Source organism: Melospiza georgiana, chromosome 1, assembly GCF_028018845.1.
Source record: "Melospiza georgiana isolate bMelGeo1 chromosome 1, bMelGeo1.pri, whole genome shotgun sequence".
Taxonomy (NCBI): domain Eukaryota; kingdom Metazoa; phylum Chordata; class Aves; order Passeriformes; family Passerellidae; genus Melospiza; species Melospiza georgiana.
In genome coordinates this window covers 146,479,072-146,502,401 of record NC_080430.1, presented here as the reverse complement: position 1 = coordinate 146,502,401, position 23,330 = coordinate 146,479,072, and the positions used below count along the sequence as shown (strand labels likewise).

The 23,330-nt window shown below is 40.3% G+C and overlaps 1 protein-coding gene across 8 annotated transcripts in view; it reads right to left on the bottom strand.

Moving 5' to 3' along the window:
• PHF20L1 (PHD finger protein 20 like 1) overlaps positions 1 to 20,212 on the bottom strand; it is a 57,092-nt gene extending 36,880 nt beyond the window's left edge. For 5 of the 8 annotated variants that reach the window (XM_058040352.1, XM_058040369.1, XM_058040377.1 and 2 more), the window contains exons 1-8: positions 20,139 to 20,212; positions 18,996 to 19,101; positions 11,669 to 11,840; positions 11,444 to 11,528; positions 10,583 to 10,671; positions 8,020 to 8,082; positions 4,196 to 4,403; positions 3,414 to 3,545 (exon numbers count right to left, since the gene is read on the bottom strand). In XM_058040352.1, coding sequence (XP_057896335.1) covers positions 3,414 to 3,545; positions 4,196 to 4,403; positions 8,020 to 8,082; positions 10,583 to 10,671; positions 11,444 to 11,528; positions 11,669 to 11,840; positions 18,996 to 19,078 — 832 coding nt within the window. In that variant the 5' untranslated portion in view covers positions 19,079 to 19,101; positions 20,139 to 20,212. The remainder of the gene's footprint in view (positions 1 to 3,413; positions 3,546 to 4,195; positions 4,404 to 8,019; positions 8,083 to 10,582; positions 10,672 to 11,443; positions 11,529 to 11,668; positions 11,841 to 18,995; positions 19,102 to 20,138) is intronic. The other 3 variants (XM_058040361.1, XM_058040403.1, XM_058040410.1) reach the window with 1 other exon arrangement.
• Between the last annotated feature and the right edge of the window lie 3,118 nt (positions 20,213 to 23,330).

Here is a 23,330-nt window from a genome sequence, read left to right as displayed (position 1 = left end):
TTAAATACAAAGGTAAAACAAGCTACAGTTTATGAGAAGCATTTGTGGTCCTGTAAGGCACAGGCTGCCCAGAGAAGAGTGCCCCATCCCTAGGGGAGTTCAAGGCCAGTCTGGATGGGGCTTAGGGAAAGCTGGTCTAGGGGATAATGTTGAATTAGATGACCTTTAGGTTCACTTCCAACCCAGACCATTCTGTGATTCTCAGATTCTCTGATTTTTAGTTTTGGCTAGATAATCTCTGCTCAGAAATTCAAGCTAGTAAATCAATCCAGAGTCAGATCTGTCACTATATAATCCTTATGACTTCCTTTTTCTTTACACCATGAAGTATTTTTCTAACCAGGCACCATGCTTGTAGCACAAAGCATCTTAACAACTACTGCAAACCAGGACTACAGGCTCACCACCCTCTCTGTAAGAGCACCTAAGAAAGCAAAAGCAGGGAGTGGCACAGTGAACCAGGAATGTTTTGTTCTACAAACTCACTGTAGTTATATCTGGTTTTAGGTACCAACATGCCAGAAGACATGGAAGCAAACATTCCAACAGGGGAAAAACTGATTGGAAGATGACATTAATATGTGCTTAGCAGGGGATGTTCTTCACCTCTGGGAAATGCAACTGCTACCAGTGCTAGCAGCAAAAGAAAGGGCAAAGGAAGGAACTTTGTTTTGTTGAATGGTGAGCAGGGAACACCTGATGCAGCCGTGGGCCTTGTGGCAGACAAGAAGACCCTTCTCCATCAAATACTGAAATCCAGGGAACAGTTCCCTTCACACAGCCTCCTGCAATAGTGTTTTGCACTATTTCCCCAATACAGCCATAAAATCCTGGTATATGTTTTCCTAACAGCTACAATTCTTTTATTATTTTGTAGTCACTCCAATGGGTACACCAGCATTATTCCCAGTCTTCCCTCAAATCTAAAAGCTTCTGGTGCTGGAGACAAAAATGTTACAATTCAAGTGTACACTGATATACATTGTATATACAAGCATTTAATGCATAGGAAATAAGCGTGACAAGGATTAGCAGCCACATTTTCAAAATGTACTGGTATAAATGACTTACTATGGTATGAACTGCAGAAATGTGTTAATTTGAGAACAGATACATGAAGTACCTACAAGGCAAGACAAATTTCTTCTTGCAGCTAAAGGATTAATACATTTTCACTGAAAGGTAACACATCCTCTGCTAGCCAAGTATGTCTTGTGGAGACAGACACACTTTTTAAAATGGTAACAGAGTCAATGGTTTCAAAATCATGTTGAGTTTGCATGAACCTGTGTCACTGGTATGATTCTCATAATGCTCCTGAGGTAATCTAACCACAAGCACAGGCAAATATAATTTCTAAAGGTAAAGGTTTTTCAGCTGGTTTTGGTATCTATTGCTACTAACTGCTATTGGAAAGAAATTAACAGGGCTCCATCAATATCCATCTCCAGTCTCTACATCTTCTACTACTACTGCTCATAGCAGCAATTAAATTGAAACTTAACTGAAAATGTATGTAGCATGGGAAAGGAAAGAGAAATGGGGCTGATAAATTTGACATCCATTAACAAAACCTGGAACCAAAGAAGGAGCCCTCCAGGAATAACAATCCTGGAGGGAGAAGATGGGTTCTTCTAAATAATGCTTCCTTTGTACAAAAGGAACAGATCCTTTTCATCCTTTTTTGGATGAAAAGCTGGACATGAGCTGCCAACACTCTTCTGGGCTGCATCAAAATCACTGTGGGCAGCAGGATGAGAGAGGTGATTCTGCCCCACCTGCCCTGCTGTGTCCAGCTCGGGGGTCCCTGCACAGGAAGGACATGGACCTGCTGGGGTGAGTCCAGGGGAGGGACCCAGCGGTGGTCAGAGGGCTGCAGCACCTCTCCTGTGAGAAAAGGCTGAGGAATTGGAATTGTACAGCTTGGAGAAGGCTCCAGGGAGACCTTACAGACCAGTGCCTAAAGAAGGTCTAAAGAGAGCTGAAGGAGGGCATTAATTTAGAGGGGCAGGTTGTGATGGGAAGGGAATAGATTCAAACCTGAAGAGAGTAAATTTAGATTAGACAGGAGGAGGAAATTCATTCCTAAGAGGGTGGTGAGGCACAGATTGCCCGAGAAGCTGTGGATGCCCAATCCTTGGAAGTGTTCAAGGCCAGGCTGGATGGGGCTTTGAACAATCAGATCTAGTGGAAGGTGTCCCTGCTTATGGCAGCAAGGTTTGAAGTAGGTGAACTTTAAGGTCCCTTCCAACACAAACCATTCTGTGATTTATAGCATTTTATTTTTACTGATTGAGAGACTGAAACAGAACCATTCTCATAAGAAGACTGACTAAACATCCTCCACTGCAGACCAATGAAAGGCTGGATAAGCCAAAACAAGTATGAAAAAACTCTCACTATGCAGTTTAGTAAATTAGGTTATTTTTGTTTTACAGAAACAAGTAAGAATTTTTATCCAGTTCCAAAAAAAAACCCAACAAAAAAGCCCCTCTCATTTGTAGCACAGAAAAGTTTACCAGCCTTCACATGAAATACTATTGACTAGAATAATGAGTGGAAGGAATTTCTATCTTAGAGTGTGTCCAAGGGCTCCTCTGTAAAGGCAGACACTTCACAACTTTCTTCAACCCAACTTTTGAAATGCATCTGATACTTTGCCAGCACAGATACAAACATAAGACTTTGTCCTAAAGACTGACAGGACCAAAGGCAGCAACACAACTTTCTTATTTGGAGGACCATAAATTGAAATAATTTTTTCACAGGTAAGTAAATTTCTATTAAATTCTGGAATAAATGCAGTTCTCAGCTTTTAAAGATAAGACAAATTATTTGATTTCCTGTTCTAGACAATGTATTCTGTAGTAACATTCCTGTTTTCCATTAATATCTTTGAGCAATACAGATAGAGAATGAATGCTTAGACACTGAAAAAAAAAATCAGATCTTTATAGCTTCAATTTGTAGGGATGTTTATTTCTAAATGAAAAACTTTTTAGCAACAATTTCACTTTGGGGAAAAAATATTTCTGCTTCTCCACAGCTAACCCTAGCTTTAATTTACAGTAGTATGCAATTCATGACATTCTTAAGAAGTTGTATAAACCCATATCACCCAATAATGAAGAAAACTGTATAGCTAGAGGTAAAATATGCTCAAGAAATTAATCAATTCAGGATGGTTACTATACTAAAAACCTAAAAAGACCAAGTACAGTCTGTGACCAATTTATGAACCAGGTAGATTTTACCATTATGAATTCCTTTAAAATTCTAAACAAGTAGTGACTGCAGTGACCATCTGCCTCATGAATGTGCTTTATGCAATCCCCTTCAGCACCTTCTTTACAAGCATGAATATTTCACTACATGAAAAAGGAACAAAGCCAACAACAAAAAAAGTCTTTTACCAGTGATCTTGTTTAGGCGAGCTCTCTTTGCCTGAAATGAGTTGCCTAGATTACTTTTCCTCTTGTGTGATAACGTGCTCTCTGCCTGCACAAAGGCCATCTTTGGGACATCCACTACAGGAAATCCTACTTCTAAACACAAGAAAAACCTCATTAACTCACATTTCATAAATGCATAACACCCAAAATACTTGAATATTTCAGAACTGCTAATAGAATATGGTAGTAAAGAAACTTCAAATGTTTATGAAAAAGGAAAATGATACATTCTGAAGATCTGGAATTACATATTTAAGCAATAAATGGCAATTATCGAAAAATTTCTACTTTTTCTGAATGTTATGAGAAATAAGCACTAAATACTTTAAAGGAACAAATCTTATCAACTCAGATACAGTTTCAAACACCCTGAATATGGATGTATCATGCGTATTGGACGGTTTTGTTTTTTTTTTTAAAACAAGATAAGGGATTATCTCACAGGGAAGTGAAGATCCAGGAACATCAACCAAATTGTACAATGAAATCATTAATAAAAAGCTATGTTCTACTCTTGGTGAAGTTAGTTAGAAGTTTAGCACAAGCAGTAAATGCTGACTGAACTACATTTATCTGATAAATATAGTTTCTGAACCAATTACCATTATGTATCAGAAGATTACCATAACAGCAAATGTGACATTTTCCCCTAAAAATATTGGTTATTACTTAACTGCAAAATTAGCAACAGGAGTTCAACACTACAGAAAAACCAATTTTGTGTTTATAGAATGCGCTTTTACCAAATGTGTCACTAGATGTAGGCTCCTCTTCCTTTTTTTGGACTTCCTGCATGATTGTAGAGGTTGAGGTTTCTTCCTTTTTTGAAGGGACTTTTAGCCATTTTCTGTCCTCTTTATCTTTATTGCTGTTTGCACTGGTTCTAGGTTTACTTCCTGCTTTGTTCTTGGCTGCTGCAGCAGCAGCAGCTTTGACCAAAGCTATCCAATCCTCCAAAAAGGAAAAAATGGTGAGTAAGTATTATAAAGTGCCTAAAACTCAAACAGAAAATACTTGTAAACCCAGAGAACTTTATTTAGAAATATTCAAAGGAAATTCAATTTATTTTTATGGTTACTACTCAAAGTGTGGTAAAACTGACCTTCCCAAATTTCCAAATAAACTTGAAGCATTATCAGTATGTCATGCGGATAAAAAGGAAAAAAAATCTTCCAAAAAACCACTGTATTTAGAAATCTGGCTGTACACATTCCCTGTTAAATTATTTTTTATGTCATTGCTTTAGAAACCCAGGAGCTCCCAGGCCCAGAAGACTGACATTTTTCTTACCCTTCTGGCTCTGAAACACACAATTCCATACTTGTTGACCTATTATGCAAAGCTACAACTGCCTCAAAGCAGAGCCCAGCTGCATGGAATTCCTCCTGAACTAAACTTATAAACCAGAGATAACTCCTAGCTCATTACACCTTTGTTTCCAGAGCAACTACAGACACTTTTACTCTTTTTGTATTACATATTACAGGTTTCACTCACTAACTTCAATAAAGTACTCTATAATATAACTGAATTTCACCATCTATATTTAAGGTAATTATGTGTCATTTTGCATAATTGCTTATTTGTACCATACAGAAACATTCAAGGGGTGAACAATACGTCCCACTCTAATCTACTTTTTGACATTTAGACCAAGTCAAGCCACCCCACAAGGCAATAGAGAGAACTTCCTAGGCTGAGCCAAGCTCTTTCCACTAGTTTAGAGCAATGAGACTCCAGCCTTATGTCTCCTGAATGTCAGGGTTCAATCTGACTGCCAAAATTGTAACTTGATCCTTTTGACTGAACTATTTTTTTGAACTTTCTATAACACTGAGGTACAAAATTCTTCCCTGGAGAAGTTATGTGCAATACAGAAGGCAGCAGAAATGATCAACCAGTCAGAGTAAAGCATCTGAGTGCTCTGAATTACAAGTATACCACACACAAAAAAATATGAAAAAAGCATTTTGTCTAGTTACCCATGAGTGCTTTACAAATAGTACTTTTTTTTTTCCAACTGCAAACAGACTATTTTATTCTGGAATATCTCCTTGTTGGTCTGTCATCATACAAGATACCTAAAGTAGCTTGATTTTACAGATCTTGTTCCAATGCAACCTTTTCACCACTCATTACATATTATAAACCTTTCAAGTTTCTGTTCTGTTGAGGGTTTCTTTGCCTTCTTTGATATATGAGGAAATCATAACACCAATACAGAGTTAATTCTCCTTGCATATGCTTTTCCTTTTCCATAGTTCAATACTTTTAGATCACTGCTTTACATGGGTTATGCTTCTTCTTTGCACCAACTTAAGTAATTCAAAACAGCAACAGTTTTGATTCCTCTAAGATAAAGTGTTCCATGTCCACACTGTCAGTGCAAGATGCAGACACTCAACACTTTTTTAGCCAGCAGCAAAGTTTGGAAGCACTTTGGTAATGCTCACACAACAGGCAACTACTGAGGCCACTTGGTGACATGCCAGCACAAAGGAGCGTGTCTAAGTGCCAGCTGCATAGCCAGTCAAAGCACACAAACCTCTCTTTTGGGCAGCCAAAATGAGCACACCTACCAGCTCTAGTCCATCCAGGGCCTTGCCCGTCCAGCAGGACAAAGAAAAGATTGAGCTATTTGTGGTGGTGAGGAATTAGGAGACCTGAGAGTAGAAGTCTTACACTGTACCCTGGCTAAAGGATGAAGAGGTCAGTAACATGGCGGGAGATGAGATCTTATGATAAAAGTGGGAAGGGGAAGCAGTGCAGCTTGCATGAAAACAGCTTCTAAAGAGCACTCTAATTTTCAGTCAAGCTAAGCACCCTGGAATCACAAGCTTTGAGAAGATACCAAGCTTCAAAAGACAATACTGAACCAAGCATCCTGGTCTAAGTGCAGCTGGTGCCACACGGAAAGGAGTTTTGTGGTTTTCTTTTTATTTCATTTCACTGTTTGGATACTGTTCTTACAACATGGAGCTTACAGTAGCAGGACACATAACAATGAAGCAAACAAAGGTGGAACACTCAGAAACCAGAGAAGAGACACATTCATTATGGTGACAGTTATACTTTTTTCCAAGATTAACATGTAAATTTAAACTCAGTGAAGAAAACCTTAAGTAGTTGGGATGGACGAGATTATGACAAGAGATTCCTTTCAACTTAAAACAATTTTGTGATCCTGAATTGTTCAGAAACTCTGTGGGTCCATTTTTGTTTTGGCTCTGGAGTAAACATACAGGCACTAAAGTGACACAGTTAATGCCTGCTTTTTAACCTTGAATACTGCCGAGTGCTCAGCAGCACAGCTCCTGACATGTGAGAATTATTTGACACCTAAAATGGTAAGGTGACTATTTTTCTTTTGTAGAGCACAGGAATTCCTCCTTCAAAATGATACATTTGTGTCTTTTTCAGAATTTTTACCAAGAAATTAACAAAACAATAGAAGAATAATAGTGGGATCCCAAAGCATGATAAATTCTGAAATCTTCCTCAGGCTAATAGTATGTTATCTATTCTATCAACCATAATAGCAGGACACAAAATATCATAGATATCGCAGAAACTAGCTAGAAATTTTAACAGTAGGACAATTTCCCAGATCATACAAAGCCAAGGACCCAAATATGAACACATTTGAAATTAACAGAGTAAAAGCAAAATCCTTCTAAGAGAAGTTTTCCCTACTTTTCTTTCATTTCCTGACATTGTCTCTCTATTGGAAGTAGTTGTGTAACTGAACCAGCTACTCTGCATCATCCAGCCTGATATCCCACTTCCCTCAGTACCTCACCTCAGTGAGCTTCTCATTTACATATGTAACTTTAAAAAAAATATAACATAAAATACATCCAAAATGTGTATTTCCTTCTTTTTCTTTCTTACTAAAATTCAGCTTTCCAGTAAGCTGAGAAAATTGACAGGAGAATAGTAATGACCCACAGCAGTTAGAAAACAAAGCATTACTTTATGACTACTGAGGAAAACTGTCATTATGCTAATTAGAGTCACTAAATCAAAACACAGGAAACTGCACGATCAAGAAATACATAAGCAGAAATTACTTAACAGCCTTACACATCAATTGGCTAAAAAACTTGCATTTTAAAATATTCCTTGTGTAACCATAATCCTGCAAGAGTGGGAAGGCAAAACCAGAAGAATTTCCAAAATCCAACCCTTGCGTCAGCAGCAGAATTCACACATCCATCGCTCTCCCTCCACCTGCCTACAACCACCACCTTTTTGCTTCTCCACAGTACTAAAGATTCAGCTGCTTTTTCCTCTTCTGTCACACCATAACTTCCAACTCCCACACGTTCATACATTCACATACATAAAACATGAATCTATAGACTGGCTGATTCCACATCAAGCCTGGATTCCTTACCCTCACCTTTCAATTCTACAGTCTGCCCCACCTACATCTCGGCTCACATTGTCTCCTGTCACATCTTCTTTTTTCCTCTGGCCCATTCGCAAATCCATGCTTTTTCCTCAGCTTCCTCTTCCTGTGTGCCAAGTCCCCTCCCTCTCCTTCAAATCCCTCCTCAAAACTCACTTCTTTTGGTTCGATTTCCGTCACTAATCTCAGCTCCGGCGCTATCTGCTCCCTCTCGCGCGCCTGATTACATCGAAGATAAAACAAAAAACATGAAACAGAAAAAGTAAGTTATCCAAACACTTCATATGTGCTCTCACAAGGGCAGTCTCAATATCCCTTTTTCCCCTCTCTGTACTATGTTAGTGACAGATCTGTGTGATTTTGAATAATTTGTGCTTATCTGAACCACAGCTGAGCCTCGAGACTCATTGAGGCTGAGGCTCATTGTCACTGAGACAAATATTTTTCACTCTTTAAAAATTTTGCCTTTCCATCCTCATTGCTGAATTTTATTAAAACACACATCTGCTGCAACTCAGAAATAATTTGAGTGCTACAGCATCTACAGTCTTTTCCTTCAAGTCACACTAAGCCCAAATCAAAGTATTAACTAATCTCTATCTCCTTCAAGTAATTTGAATTCTGCATGCTTAGCACACACCTTCCACGAAGATCTTAAAATTTCTTAGACTTACTGATGCACTAGAACTTGAACTTTCTTAAGCTTACACTCATCTCTGGAAATGTATATTTTAGTTTGGATATGCAGAAAATACAAGTTATAAGTTTAAATGAGGCATGAATTGCTGCATCTGACAACTCTATTTAATTTTTCCAATCAGTTTACACTCTTGCAATTTTTGTAACCTATACATAAATTTTAGTAAATATTTTCTTACAAAACACATAATGCAAAAGAACAAAAACATCCATGGAAGTTTCAGGCTTAAGCAAAGCTCAGCCTCAGATAATTGATTTTCAACCAAATCTTAGATCATGTTTTTATTCTGAAATAACATAAAAACACTTTAAAAAATGAACATTTTTCCATTGCATTATATGCAAAAGAAGTTGCAAGAAAAATTATATCTTGCCTTTGAAAGCTAGAGATTTTGATGCTTATTTCTTGTTTTGCAGGATTAAATGCTACAACTAGTATCAATAAGCATTACAGAAAGCAGAGTTGGAGGTGTTCTTGTATCCAGACAACTTAAAATTCTAAATCCATCTCAAAGTGTAAATTTGTGCCCCCAATTCCTTCTCAAGATTTCATTGAAGCAGCCTACATTCAACCCCCGAGATGCATAAGTGGCACCATAACTCTCAACTACTGAGAAAAATTAGAAATAACAGATGAGCTGGACTGCCACCAAAGTCTGGACAACATAATGGCTGTGAAGTAATGGATTTACTTTTTTTTTTTTTAAAGCTGAGATTGCCTGTGGCCTAAGGAGTAGTAACTCAAGATTAGACACAACATTGCTCCCTAGGAAAAGCACAGGACAGAATCAGGGAGTTCTTTCCACTGCCACAAAAGGCTTATTTCTTTTTGGTCACAATCACATTACCCAAGTTTTGCTTTTTGTAAGGAAAAAGGAACACTCAAGCTTCCTAAGTTACTGCCATACTGACAGTATTCCTTGAAATATTACACAGTGGTTCTACAGAGTTACTGTAAGACTGCAGCAAGAAGCCAGGGTTAGTGTGACTATAGATTTCAGCTTAATGTCCTTCAGGAAACATCTTTTAAATAATGCAGTGGTGTCTGCACTAAGTTCCAGTGTCCCTTGCATAGTGGATCAACCCTACCATACAGCTACCTTTACCCTGGAGGCCAGGATGTGGTGATGCTTTCAAGCCAGTCCAATTATCCACGTGCCCTGGTCACAATATGGATGGCTACAATGGTAATTCTGATATATTTGAAGTCTACAAAGTTAGGAGTATTCTGAAGAAAACTAAGAGCAAAGACCAGCTTTCATGGATTTTGTCTCAAATAGTTTCAGTGGAGTAATTTCTCATTAAATATTAAACACAGTCACCATGCAAAATAAATGCAATGGCATTTGCACTGAAAGCATGTAAGAGTTTTCAATGATGTTTCCCTTTCACAAATAAAGATAGGCCTAGTGACTAAATCATGCCTCTACTTCATAGCCTTCCTCAGCTTCCATTCAGCATCTCTTCTTTAACAGCAACTGGACATTATAAGAGACAAGAAATAATTAACTGTCTGCTTGCCCCAAAGTTCTGATACAGAGGGAATAACCCCAAAGTCATGTTTGTAGGAACATGTGGGCAAAAAGCTCTCATAGTGGCAAAGAAAAGACATGGGCAGAGGGTGGGGAATAAATAAAATTAAAAAAAAAAAAATCAGCAGCACAGACTGCTGACAAGCTAAAGCTTTTTTCCTGAAAAGACAACAGAGGGAAAAGTCACTGGATGTCCCTGGTTTTGTAAACTCTGTAAGACAAGGCTTTGTGAAGAGATTAGTTGGCAATGGAGTGTCCAGCAGCCAGACATTTCAGTGAGGCAAGGCCACTTGAGCAGCACACTCTGAGGCACCATCCATAAACTAGTGAAGCAAGGCAGTGCAGGGCCTAGACAAAGACTAATTTCAATCTAGTTGTGCTACTGACACTTCTACTGTCTCATGATATAAAAAAACAAACAAACAAAACAATGAAAACCCAAACAACTACACAAAACCTAACAAAGCAATTGCTTTAAGCATCCTTACCTGCCCTTTTGCATCCTCTGGCATAGATTTGATATGCATCCTTTTAAGACATCGAATGACACCATCATAGAATTGCACTGTGAATGTTCCTAGAAATGATTGATGGAATCACTATGAATAGTTAAAAACAAACACATTTTGTAACTATGAAAGCTTTATGTTTTCCATGTTAGTTTGTATGACAAGAGTAACCAGGTGTTACCACTAGTCAGGATCAAGAGAGGTAAAAAAACCATAAATGATGGACTCAATGAAACCCTGCTTTAAAACTGTTAGTCCTTGTCCAGCTGGGCAATTTCAAGCATGTTTAAGCTATTGAGTCACTTCTGCTCATAATTTATTGAAATAATCATGTAATATTTAAGGTGCCACTCTAGGGAAAAAATTCAATTCACATACAAGTCTTCATTTGCTCAAAATTGTAGTAAAAATGTCAATTTTGTATGTTCATTAGAAATATCACCACTGTGAAGTATTTAATCTGTGCCCTTATTTTCCTATTTCCATTGTTTTTCTTCCATAAAGAGAACTAAGACAATTATGAAAATTTAAATAGAACATTAACTCAAATCAAAAATAGCACAAAATTGTCCTCAGACTGTGCACAGGAGCTTTTGATCATTGAAACAGTAAAAACATTTTAAAAAGCATTTTGTCTTCTAGGAGAAGATAAAAAAGAGGTTTTAAAATTTGATACAGATAAAAGACAAATATTTTACTAAATTTGATATATAAAAACGTTTTCACTTAATATTGGGGCAGAGAGGAAAACTTTATAGCTATATCACTTTTTAAAGTAGACTAAATCTACAGCACAGCATTTTCAAGCAGGCCTTACCAATGGAGCATTGCAATACATACCCTCTTTATTAATTGCTTCAATCTTTGCAGGGTAATATCGACAGTCTGTCCAACGTGCTAGGACTTCTTCTCCAGGTTTAAAATCCTATTTTAAACAAAATTAGCAATTAATATTTAAATAATTTAGATTTTTTTTCCAAAAAATTAAGTATTATGTGCTAGAGAGATTCAATGACAAGTAGAGCAGTTTACAAAAGTCTAAGACAAAATAAATGTACCACTTACAACAAATTCTTCATCATCCTTCAGCCCCTCTTTCCTCAAAGCTGGTCTCTCCAAAGGTCTCAGCCTGTTGCTGTCCCAGTAAATCCACTCATCGTAGCGATGGCTCCAGCGCTCAAAATGCACCAACATCTTCCCCTCCTCATAATCTATCTTCTCAATTCGAGATGGATACCTGAGTGTTAAACACAACTGCTAAGTCTCAAAGGTTTCTGTCTTGGTTTAGATACAATAGTGCCTACAGGATCTTCCAGAAAGTTGTATTAACACTCTGTACTGAAAAATCTCTAAGTCTGAGAAAGGCTAAGTAACTGAAATGATTGGATAACATTTAGTTCAAGAATCTATAAACAACATTGAAAATTAGAATCAGGCAGAATTCAGCTCCTTCTGCCCTTCAAAGAAGTATTGAAACAGATTCAAAAGTGCACAGAATCTCCTAAAAAATAAAGAAAGTTAATTACATCACTGATTTTTATCAGCATTTATATTAGGGCTGCTCTAAGGTTAACAATGTGTATGGAAAAGAAAGACCACAGGAAAAGGACAGCTGCCTTTAACAACCTGTTTTTCAAACCAAGTACTACTGTGAGCCAATAGTAAAACAGCAGAGCTTGAGCAACCAATTTCCAATCCTACTGCAAATTCTTTAGCTAGAAAGGCAACTGACATACATAGGGAACCTGTCAACATCATCAATTTTGAATATAATCCCTCCAAAATACTGATTGTGCTCTTAAAGGAGTCTCTAACACTAAGTTCTGACTAAAATGTAAGTTATCAAGAAGTATAGGATTTCCTTATTTCTTACTAACTGGACTGCACTTTAAAACAAAAGATGTCAATCTCAATTTGCTCCTTCTTTTCTCCTGTGCTACTTCTTCAACTGCAGTGGTGTATACAGCTTCCCAACATTTAAATATCTCAGGAGCTACTGATTAAGAAAATCTCTCTGATTTTCCAGGTTACTACTGCAGCCACATTTCACCCTCACACCAGAATTCAGAGACACACCAAGCTCTTGTTGCATTTCGCTCATCCATAGATTTCAGAAACACTAAATATTTTTATATCCATTCTTTAAGACCCCATCTTTTTCCTGCTGAACTTCCAAAAAAACCCACAAAGTCTTAGTCTAAAACTGAAGCCTCTGATTTGCCACTCCCCTAATAAAATGTTTTTCAAATCACTTTTTCAAATCTTTCAAAGAAACAAGATCAGCCTCTCTTCCCCCTCTAAAGTAGACTGATAACAACAATCTAACAAGAAAGGTGAAACTGATGATCTACTGCACTAAAACAGAATGTAAAACTCTTGGGTCAAACCAGTATCCCAGCAGCAACATTCTGGTTTAACTCTGAACAAGGCTTCAAGAAAATAAGTCAGCCATGAAATGGTTTTCCTAAGCCCTGCCTCTGATTATACTTTCTTTATAAGTCCATATGCTGCTACAGTTAGAAATTTTATTATAAAAAAATTAATTATAAAGTTTCTAGGTTTTTTTCATATTCTGGAGAGTTCCAGTTTCAGACTTAGAACTTGACACTAAAACACCAGAATAAGCAGGAAGAGGAGCAAAGCAGAGGAAAAAGTTAAGTTACTGTTACAACAGCAAGTGTGTGAGAAACAATGTAACCTAAAGGAGTTCCAAGCAGAAGGAGGACACAGAAGACATTTACCAGAGGGAAAGGAGGAAAACCACCAGAAAAGCAAAGGAGAGAAAGTTCATTTTGCAGCATCAGAAATTCAAGCACCAAGAACGGTGCTGCCCTTTCCAGTACAGTTCAAAATTTTAGGTTTATTGCATGTCAGCCACCAGTGATGCAAAACTATGGCTGTTTCACAAAATTCAGGGCCAAGCAGCTGAAAGAGAATTCTCCTTTTCCTACACATGTCCAATGCAAACACTCTGCTCCCACTATGGCACATCCCTGCAGCAGCTCCCCTGCTACGGCCAGGAGCTTCCTCCGGTCAGGAGCAGCCAAGGCAACACTCCAAGCACGCTGTGAGACAACAACAGGAGGGACAAAATGGGAAAATCCAGCACTGACATGGAAAGAGCAAACCACATCAGAGGGGAAAGTAAAATGCAGAGCACACTTTAGAGACAAATAATTTTAAATTAAGATAATTATAAGGAAAACTCAGCAAGCCAAGAATCAAGACATTAATATATATACAAAATCAAAAGATAAAAAGTTAGCATCAGTTAATAAAAGAAGAGATGCAAAATGTTAATTCTCATTAGAGATCACTTTAGATGAGACAAGAAGCTCAAGGTATTTACAGGGTAATTTCTCTTTGCTAAATATGATTTCTGCTACCACCATCTTTCTAAAAATCCATGATATGTCCTTAGAGATGGAACTGCCCAAGCCATATGCAACTGGTTATTAGGTAAGCCAAACACAACTCTGTATTTAGCAACAAACTATTATCTTCAATATCCACTAAACTTAGCCACACATTGTGCCACAAATATGCACAAACAGTAATATTTCACAATACTGATCCCACAGTGGAAAAGACCAGAACATATGTACTGCAGAACTTACTCTTGTAAATTATCCCCTGCACAAAAAGATCTTCCTGGTGATTTTGTATTTTTACTGAAAAGAATCAATTTCATGAATTAAAAATATTAATATTAAGATGATTACATTTCTCAGACTTCAGAACTTGTATATGGAAGTTCTTTCCATCACAAAGTTACAATTAAGCATTTGAAGAAATACTGCAAAGGGAGACACAAATATCATTCTTTACAGTACCAAAGAATAATAATATCTAAAGGCCAAAACAACTTTCTAGTCAGGTTAATTCCCCCAGCAACTAAGCCACATTAAGTCATCACAATGAAACTGATATACAGCTGGATCTCACAACACTTCATCAGCACAAACCAGAAAAACACACTCTAAAATTTGAGGCAAGTCTTCACTTTTCAAAAAAAAGAAAAAAAAAAAAGACTCAGGCCAGCACACTGAAATTCAATAATCAAGGAGTTTCTTTTATGGGAAGAAACAATATTCTGCACATTTTGGGTGTGCTTTTTCAAAAACAGCTGGAAAGAGCATGTAATAATCACAAGTGAAGCTTCATCCAAATTTCAGGGGGGTTTGCTCTTGCTTTTCCAAGAGGGAACAAGAGAACTGCTGGTAGCTGAATTTACCTGCCCAGTTTACACATTGCATGCCCTCCATTCTCAGGTTCCAATCTTGGCAGTTCCAAGCCATTAGAATTATGCAATATTTTTGGAAAGCCTCAGAATTTGATATGGCTTAAAAATGAATACTATGAAGCCCTGGTCAGGCAACAACAGTGTTCTAACATATACACAATAAAAAAAAATAATTGAAAACTTCCCACTTCGCTTCTTTACAGTGTAAAAAAAAACCACTGAACATTTTTTCCACTGCACTCAACACACATTAACAACCACACAGACAGCACTTCTTTTACATCATCCTTTTAACCTTTCAAAAGTGGCCAAAAAGTAGCGAATAGCCTTGTGAAATGGGACAATAGGCATTTCAGACTGTAAAAGAGAATACAATATTACTAAATTTGCCCAAGATTGTACCTACAAAATCTACAAAAACACTTATAATTCCTGCCTTTGCAACACTGGTTTGGTTTAAAAAGTGCTTCCTTCTACCTCATAGAGGATATAAAACCAAATACCCTCCATACTGACTTCCCACAAATAGTGTTCTAGAGTCTGCAAAACCTGCAAACACCTCTTTCTAGGTCCCCACATTTATTATACATATATTGTATTAAATATAAAGCAGACTTCACTTCCCTTTCAAACACCTGCCAGGTAACCCAGTCAACTGAAATCCAAAGCAAGGACTGTACCAAGTAAGAGTTCTCAAAGTCCTTCAGAGAAAAGACTTCCTCCATACTGGAGCAGGGGTGGAAATTGATCCAGACAATCAAATACACCAAGAGGTAGAACTGTTGTTCCAACAACTAACCTATTTAGAGGGCTGTTTCCATTCTAGAAAGCAGGGCCATCTATCTGTACTTCATCACCTAACTTAAGAGTTTAGATTGAGCATATTAATAAAGACTATCAGAAAAACAACAGGGTTTTTTCAAATCAGTATCTGATGCTTACAGGACAACCAGTAGAGAGCTACAGCCAAAAAACCCCCACAAAAATATTACAAAAAGGAAGAGATGCATCTTTAAATACATCAGCTTTGCAGGGACAGTGTCCTACTTGTGGGAGCTGACAGCTCAAGAACTGTCTTACATGCAGACATGCACTTGCAGGCAAGGGCAGCTCCACTGCTCTTTCACTTGCTCTGTCAGCAAAGAGAGGCAGTAGAGGGTGCATGCACGTGTATCAGTTTTTGTATGAGATCACAGGAGAATTCAAACTGAAAGCAACCTCAGAAAGCCTCCAGTCCGACCACCCACTCAAAGCAGGGTCAGCTATGGCAACAGGCCAGGTTTTCCAGTGTCTTATCCATCCCAGTCCTGAAAAACTCCCATGCTGGACACTCCACAAACTTCAGGCAACCTGATCCACTGCTTGACTGTCCCAACAGGAAAAAGATTCTCCTTGAACCTAGTCTGAATATCTCATTTCAGTTTGTGCCTGGTGTCTTGGTTGTTTTGTTCTCTAACTACCTGGAGGGTTTGGCTAAGGCTGGTTGATGACAGCCCTGTAGGTATTGGAAAGCTGACAGTGGGATTTCTGAAGCCTTCTCCAAGCTGAAGAAGTCATTTCCTCACTCTCTCTTCATAGCTCATACACTCTTCCAGCCCCTGATCATTCCACATACTTAATAAATTTCTATTTTGTAATTTTCAATGCCATCTCATTTATTATCTGCTGACAGATGATCAGTTTTGATTAGAGCTGCACTTCATGGTTTGCTTCAGTGGATTTAAATGGAACAAGTGGTACAAGTTCTTTATGCAAGATGATCCCCTGCACCAGCATAACTGCTGTGCTTGATAAAGGAGCAATACAGCAAAACTAAACATGCTCATTGACAGCCCGTCTTGTCTTTGCTGACCAGTTTGACCAGGCTTTCTTCTACTCTGTCACAGTACATGACAAATGACACCAGTGATCCAAACACCCTCTGCAAAAACTTCATTTAAAAGTACAGGGCTTTAAAGCAATAAGTAGTTAAGGTACATTGATGACATCTCAGAAGTTTACAGAACACAAATGAAACACCAGATGCCAGGAGTTCAATTTCAGCAACTACTACACAGGTGAAAATTAAAGACCTGCAAAAGTACCTCAAAAAACAAAAACATATTTTATTGTATTTCTTCTTACAGCTTCTAGAAGCCTTTCTTGATTAACATTTTAACTAGTCATGACCATCAGATGACAGCAAGCTTTCAGAAAAATGGAGAAAAAAATTAAAACCTTTTTAAAGACTACTTCTCAGCAAGTATGCTCAATTTGTCACTTGCAGAAAGACTGAGCTAAGCAATAGCAATGCTCTTCAATTTGGCTTTTGTTAAAAAATAATAAAGAGATTTCATGTAAGTTCAGCAAGTTTATTTTCTTTGAAGTATGTATTTCTGCATGCAAATGAGCAGAATGCATACAGATTATATATAGCAAGAATTTTAAAAACATCCACCACTCCCTTATGCAACAGAAAGCCAACTAAAAAAAAATCCCATAGACTATCATTACAACCCCTGACACCCTAATAATAGCACAACAGTGGATTTTCTGTCACAAGATATTTGGGTTTGTATTATTAGTTCATTTTGTATTACTAGTTCACTTGAAATGCAGTCCAGTTTTCATTGTTGCTGTAACTGCTGAATTTTGATATTAACTTTCTTCTGTATATGGCAGCACAAAAGTTTACAGGTATTTAAACTTGACCTGGGTCTACCTGGTGTACAGATAATAAATCAAATCCTGGAAAGTTCAGGATAAATTCTATTCTTCCTGAAAACACCCAGCAACTCAGCTGCAGAGCTTGTGACATGGCCATGCCTGACAATCCAAACCTAGACAAGAACTCCAGCACTGACATGCAACCCTTTCCTGGAAAAAGCTGGGCAGGTCTGACACAAACATACACTGGATACTCAGTAATATTTTTTTTATATATTATTAAGCTATTTTTACATACTAATTTTTGTTATCTGATTACATAACCAACTATCTCTAGTCACAGAATATGTTATAAAAAAGTTTTATTGCTCTATTTTGGATGTTTCCCTTATCCTGCCATTGAGTATGCTGAAAACCCAGTCTACAGCAACAGGTAAGAACAAGAATAGTTCTATAAACCAAGTTCGTTAGAGTCCATTAATTAGACAAACACTTTCCCTATAATTAAAATCAAAGCTCTACAAATAAAAAGTTTGATCCAACTTTGTAAACAGAGCACATAACACTGGAGCAGACATGTCAATAACACACAGACTTCCCTCTCACATCACTTGGAGTCACCAGGATCAGATATTGACAGGAAGATGCTGAACTCTCCAGGAATGCAACAGAAAAGCAGCTACATACCTCTACATTTCCCAGCCCTAATAAATCAGAGAGCAGCTAAGAAAAAACTTCTAAGTAGAAGCATCAACTACTTCAGTCACCTACTCTAACAAAACCAGGGACTTTTCAAACTCAACTAGCATGGCCAGCACACATCAACAGATTAGCCCACTTGCTTTAATAAAATTTTTACTAGCAACTTTTTTCATCAGAACAGCTCCTTTCACAATACACATGCTGTGCAGCAATAGTCCTTGTGCCCACAATTTCCATTTTATAGTCTGAATTCACAATAGGCCTGGCTGGTTGGGAGTCACAGTTTTAAGCACTTAATTCCTCCAGCTGTTTAATAAAAACACAACTGCATCTGCCTATCCCATGAACTCCAATTCAGGATGTGGGCTTGGTTTTTTTTTAGAATCAGTTTTGTGGACCTGTCAAGTGTGACAAGTGAACACAAAACAACTCCCCTTGCATGCCTTCAAATGAAGACAAAAGAAGTCTTTGATCATGAAGTTTGCCTCATTGACACACCGATCACCTCGGCCATGACACTGAATTCCACACTGCTCCAGAAAGGCTCTTTGCTCCCTACAGCTGCACAAGTCACCAAGAGCACAAACACAAACCCACAGGAAAGTTTAGCTTGAGATTTCTGAAGTGAAAATATTTTCCTGAAAGCTAAAACTTTCATCAGACTTAGGTGGAAACTCATAAAGTTCACATGTGGAAATTGACAAATAATAGATGCACTATTTTTTATAATCAATTATCAAAGCACACAAACAACACAAAATAATTACTCTCTCAGCAGACACCACCCAATGTCTTCCATACCATTTTTGCAAATAGTCCAGTGCCTCCAAACGAGCACCAATCTCAAATGTGATTCCAGGACGATTTGGAGGCTTTTTACTCATCTTGATATTGTCTTTTTCGCCACCTTGGAAGAAAGGAAAAAAGTAGCATTAAAACACATTATGCTGCTTAAAATGTGTCATTGACAGCAAATATATTCCAGAGGGTGAAAAGATGCAAAATTTTGATCCTGACTTTGTATTAACTGCTTAGCTTACAGAAATACAGGCAGGGCCCAAAAAAAAAAAAAAAAAAAAAAAAAAAAAAAAAAAAAAAAAAAAAGTCGTAAAAACCCCTTCATACAGACTTTTATTCAGATTTCTTTCCCTTCAAAAATATCTGTCATCAACCTTAACTCAAAAAATAATAAGAAAAAAACACAGTGCTCATCTCTGGAACTCTACTAGACTGTAATTCCTTCACATAATTTTTACGCAAAATTTTAATTTACCTATAGTTAACATGTGTGCTGTGTCCTCGGGTGAAGAAAAGGGAAACTAAGAAGAACTTACCTTATCAAGAACAGATAAACATGGCCTAAAGGGCAAGTAAGATTAAATGAGCACAAACAAAAAATAAACAAAACCTCATCTTGAGTATTTCTATGCACTCATAGTCGCATTCATAGCACTGAGTTTCAGTCACAGCTGGCTTCTAATTTTATTTTGCAGCTCAGTCACTATCAAAAAGGAAAAAAAAACACCAAAAACCTCTCTGTGCAAGTACTGTCGCTATCACCGCCACATTCCGCGGTGCTCCCTGCACCAGCCCAAGCCCCCTTGCCGAGCGGCACTGCCGGGATGCGGGCTCGGAGCCTGCCAGCCCCGCACTGCGGGGGGAGCGGCACCGGCCCCCGTTCCGCAGCGGGGCTCCCCTGCGAGCTCCGCCAGCGCCGAGAGCGGCCAAGGGCGAGCGGGGCCGGGAGCGGCGGGGCCGCGGCCGCAGCGCTCGGCACAGCCGGGGAGGCCCCGCCGGACCCCCGGCCGCGGGCGGGGCCCGGCGCGAGCAGAGCCGCGGGCGCCGCCCCGCCAGGCCCGGCCGGGGTGCGGGGGCCGCCGGAGCCCCGCCGCCCGCGCTCCCCCCGCATTCCCTCCTCGCTTCCCCCGCGGTGCCGGCCCTTACCGCCCGCTCGGCTCGCTCGGGGCCCGGCGCGGCTGCCGCGGGCTGTCCGGCACGGCCGCCCCTCACCGCCCCATCCTGCCCGCGCCCCGCGCGCGTCACCGCCGCGCGACGCGCCCCGCCCCCGGCACGTGACTGCGCAGGGGCGGGGGGCGAGCCAGACAAAGAGCGGCGGCCGCGGCCCGGGACAGCGACATTGGGATAGTGACACTGCCACACACCTTCACACTGCCACACACCTTCACACTGCCACACACCGCCACACAAACAGCGGAGGGAAAGGAAGGTGTTTAATCAAGGCACCGGGACATTTCTCGCCTTGGCGAAGGCTGAGGGAATTGGGGCTGCTCAGCCCCAGAAGAGGCGGCTGAGGGGGAACCTCGTCCAGCAGTGTCTGAGGGAGGGGTTGAGAGCACGGATCAGGCTCTGCTCGGTGGTGCCGAGTACAAGAGGGAACGGGCACAATGCACAGGGAGTTTCAGCTGAGTAGGAAGAACTTTAGTGTGCAGTGACCCTACACTGAAACATTGTCTAAAGAGGTGTGGAGTCTCTGCACTAATTGAGGTGGACACAATCCCGTGCAATGTGTTCTAGAATGACCCTGCTTAAGCAAGAGGGTTGGACCAAATGACCCACTGCTGTCCCTTCCAGTCTGACCAGTTCTGTCACTCTGTGATAGGAAGAAAAAGACTCAGGGCGGTCACTGAGAAGGTCCTGGAGGTGCCACAGCCCCAGCCAGGCAGCAGCCTGACAGTGGCCTGTCTTTGCCTCTGTTTTTCACCCATGAAATCACCTTCATCTGACCCACAGATTTTCTTGTTGTTATTCATCCCAGCCTCCCCCCATGCTGCTGAGGGCTGGGTGGGTGCTTGGCAGCTGGTGAACAGCCCACTGCTGTCCCTGTGACACCCAGGGTTGTGGTGGCTGCTGTGTTGCTTATCACTGTGCTCTGCTCTGCCTGAGGGACCTGTGATAAAGGCAATGACCATGAGCCAAGTCTGGCATTTGGCCCCTGCATTGCAGCCATCCCAGTGCTCAGGGAACAATCTCATGGAGTCTTTCCTTCTATTCTTCTGCCGGACAGATGTTCCCAAGCTTGTAATGGCAAGATCAGCAGCATCATCACATCCCCCTGGATGTGATCAGTAAAATAAATGTCAAGTTTCCGCCAATTAATAAAAAGGCATAGAGTATTTCTGGAAACTGCACATTCTGGATCACAGCTTGTCAGTCCTTTCTATTAAGTGATCTTTAAGAACTGTTCTGAGTGTATTGAGTTTGTGTGGCAAGATTTTGGTAGTGGGGGGCTTCTGTGAGAAGCTGCCAGAAGCTTCCCCCTTGTCCACCAGAGCCAAAGCCAACTGGGTCTAAGACTGTTTTGCCTCGGATGGTAACTGGTGAGTGATCAGGAGTGATCTTTAGGACTGACCTCTCCTCTTGCCCTAGAAGCCTTTTTTTATATTTGCTCTCCCCTATCCATTTGGGGAGGCCAATGACAGATTGGCTTTGGTGAGCACCTGGTGTCCAGACAAGGTGACTGAACAGCAGCAGGACAGACAGGACAGTTTGTGTGGTAGCCCTTGGACCTGTCCAGAGAGTACCAGCTGTGAGAAACCTGCTCTGTGCTCACCTGGAGCTTCTGGCAGAAAACACCTGGAAAGACCCAAGGTTGACCTCTGGGATTGTGGAGCTGAGGGTATCAAGGGTCTGAGATGTACCAGATGTTCATAGGAAGGGGCACCTCTACACGTAATGCAACTGAAGGTACAGGGAATAAGGGGATAGGATTGATCACACAGTGGGTTCTGAGGAACTCCCAGTGCCCCTGAATGCTGAAAGAGGTCACCATTTCTTGCAGTGTGTTGCAATTTCCCATTTTAAACTTCCCAGCCCCTTCCCAGGTGTGGCAATACCTTTCTTCCCCTTCCCCCTTGCCCCCTGCTGGGCTGTCAATCAGTCTTAACATTCCAGTAAGGCCATCGTGTGGTTGGTCAGGTTCAAAGATGCCCCTATGCCCAGAGGGGATTGGCCTGTCTAGGTGTCCCTCATTCCCTGAGACCCTGCCCCTCCCACCTGGTTGGTGCCTCACCTGTCCCTTCCCTCCCCCTGTCCCTGGCCTTAAATTGAGCCTGGACCATGTGCTCGGCATTCTGTTGGAGCTGTTACCTAAAGATTCAGATGTCTGTGACCATGGAATAAATTCTGGATATAAACCCTCTGTCAGAATCTGTCTCTTTTTCTCTTCACCTCGCCTGAAGCCTTTCCACCAGAAGTAAACTGAGTTTCTTACCTTGCCTGGACTTGTTCCAGTGCCTGCTGCCACATACAGCCAGCCAAAAGTGTCTCTGAGGTGAAATACCACAGTCGCCGCCTTTGGCCAGCAGCAAGGGTCAGACAAGCCCAGGCGCAATCTACCTGGTAATATTGGGATTCAATATTCCAATAACCATTGAACCAGGAGGCAGAGATTTCAGAGCATCATCTGAGGAGGTGGCTCAAGCCCAAAAGTATAATAAAGAGCAGAAAGTGAAAGGCAATATGCTCTGTTTACCAATGCTTCCTCTTGTGTTGTGCAAAACCATCTGATGTGGAAAGCTGCTGGGTGGAGCACAAGTCATGGACCAAATTAATTGATTGCACGTGTATGGATGTTTGGGGGATGTCCCACAGACTAAGGGAATGACATCTGTACATGTATCACTGGACAAGTAGGGGATCATGATTGATGGTGATGTTGATATCACACTGGTGTGGTGGCTGCTGCTGAATAACACTTGCACAGTGTCAGGGCTCACTTTTTTTTCCCCACTCATCTTCCCCAGCAAGCAGGCAAGGGGTGGCCAACAGACTGGGAGGTACAGTTGACCTAAACTGGCCAAAGGGATATTCCATGCCATAAAACATTGACATCAGCAAGAAAATGTGGGGCAGAAGAAGAAGACTGTTGGGACATTTTCTTTCAGGGTGACCATTGCTGGGAGATGGAGCGATATAGGTCTGCTGTGGGAAGTGCTGAGTCCTCCCCTTTGAATTGCCTGGGGGTTTTTTGGGGTTGGGTTGTTTGGTTTAGGGGTTTTTGCTTTCCTTTATTAAATTGTCCTCATGCAGATCTGCAAACATTTCTGGGGGTGCTGGTTGACAGCAACTGAATGAGCCAGCAGTGTGCCAAGGAGAACAATGGCATCCTGGCTTGTA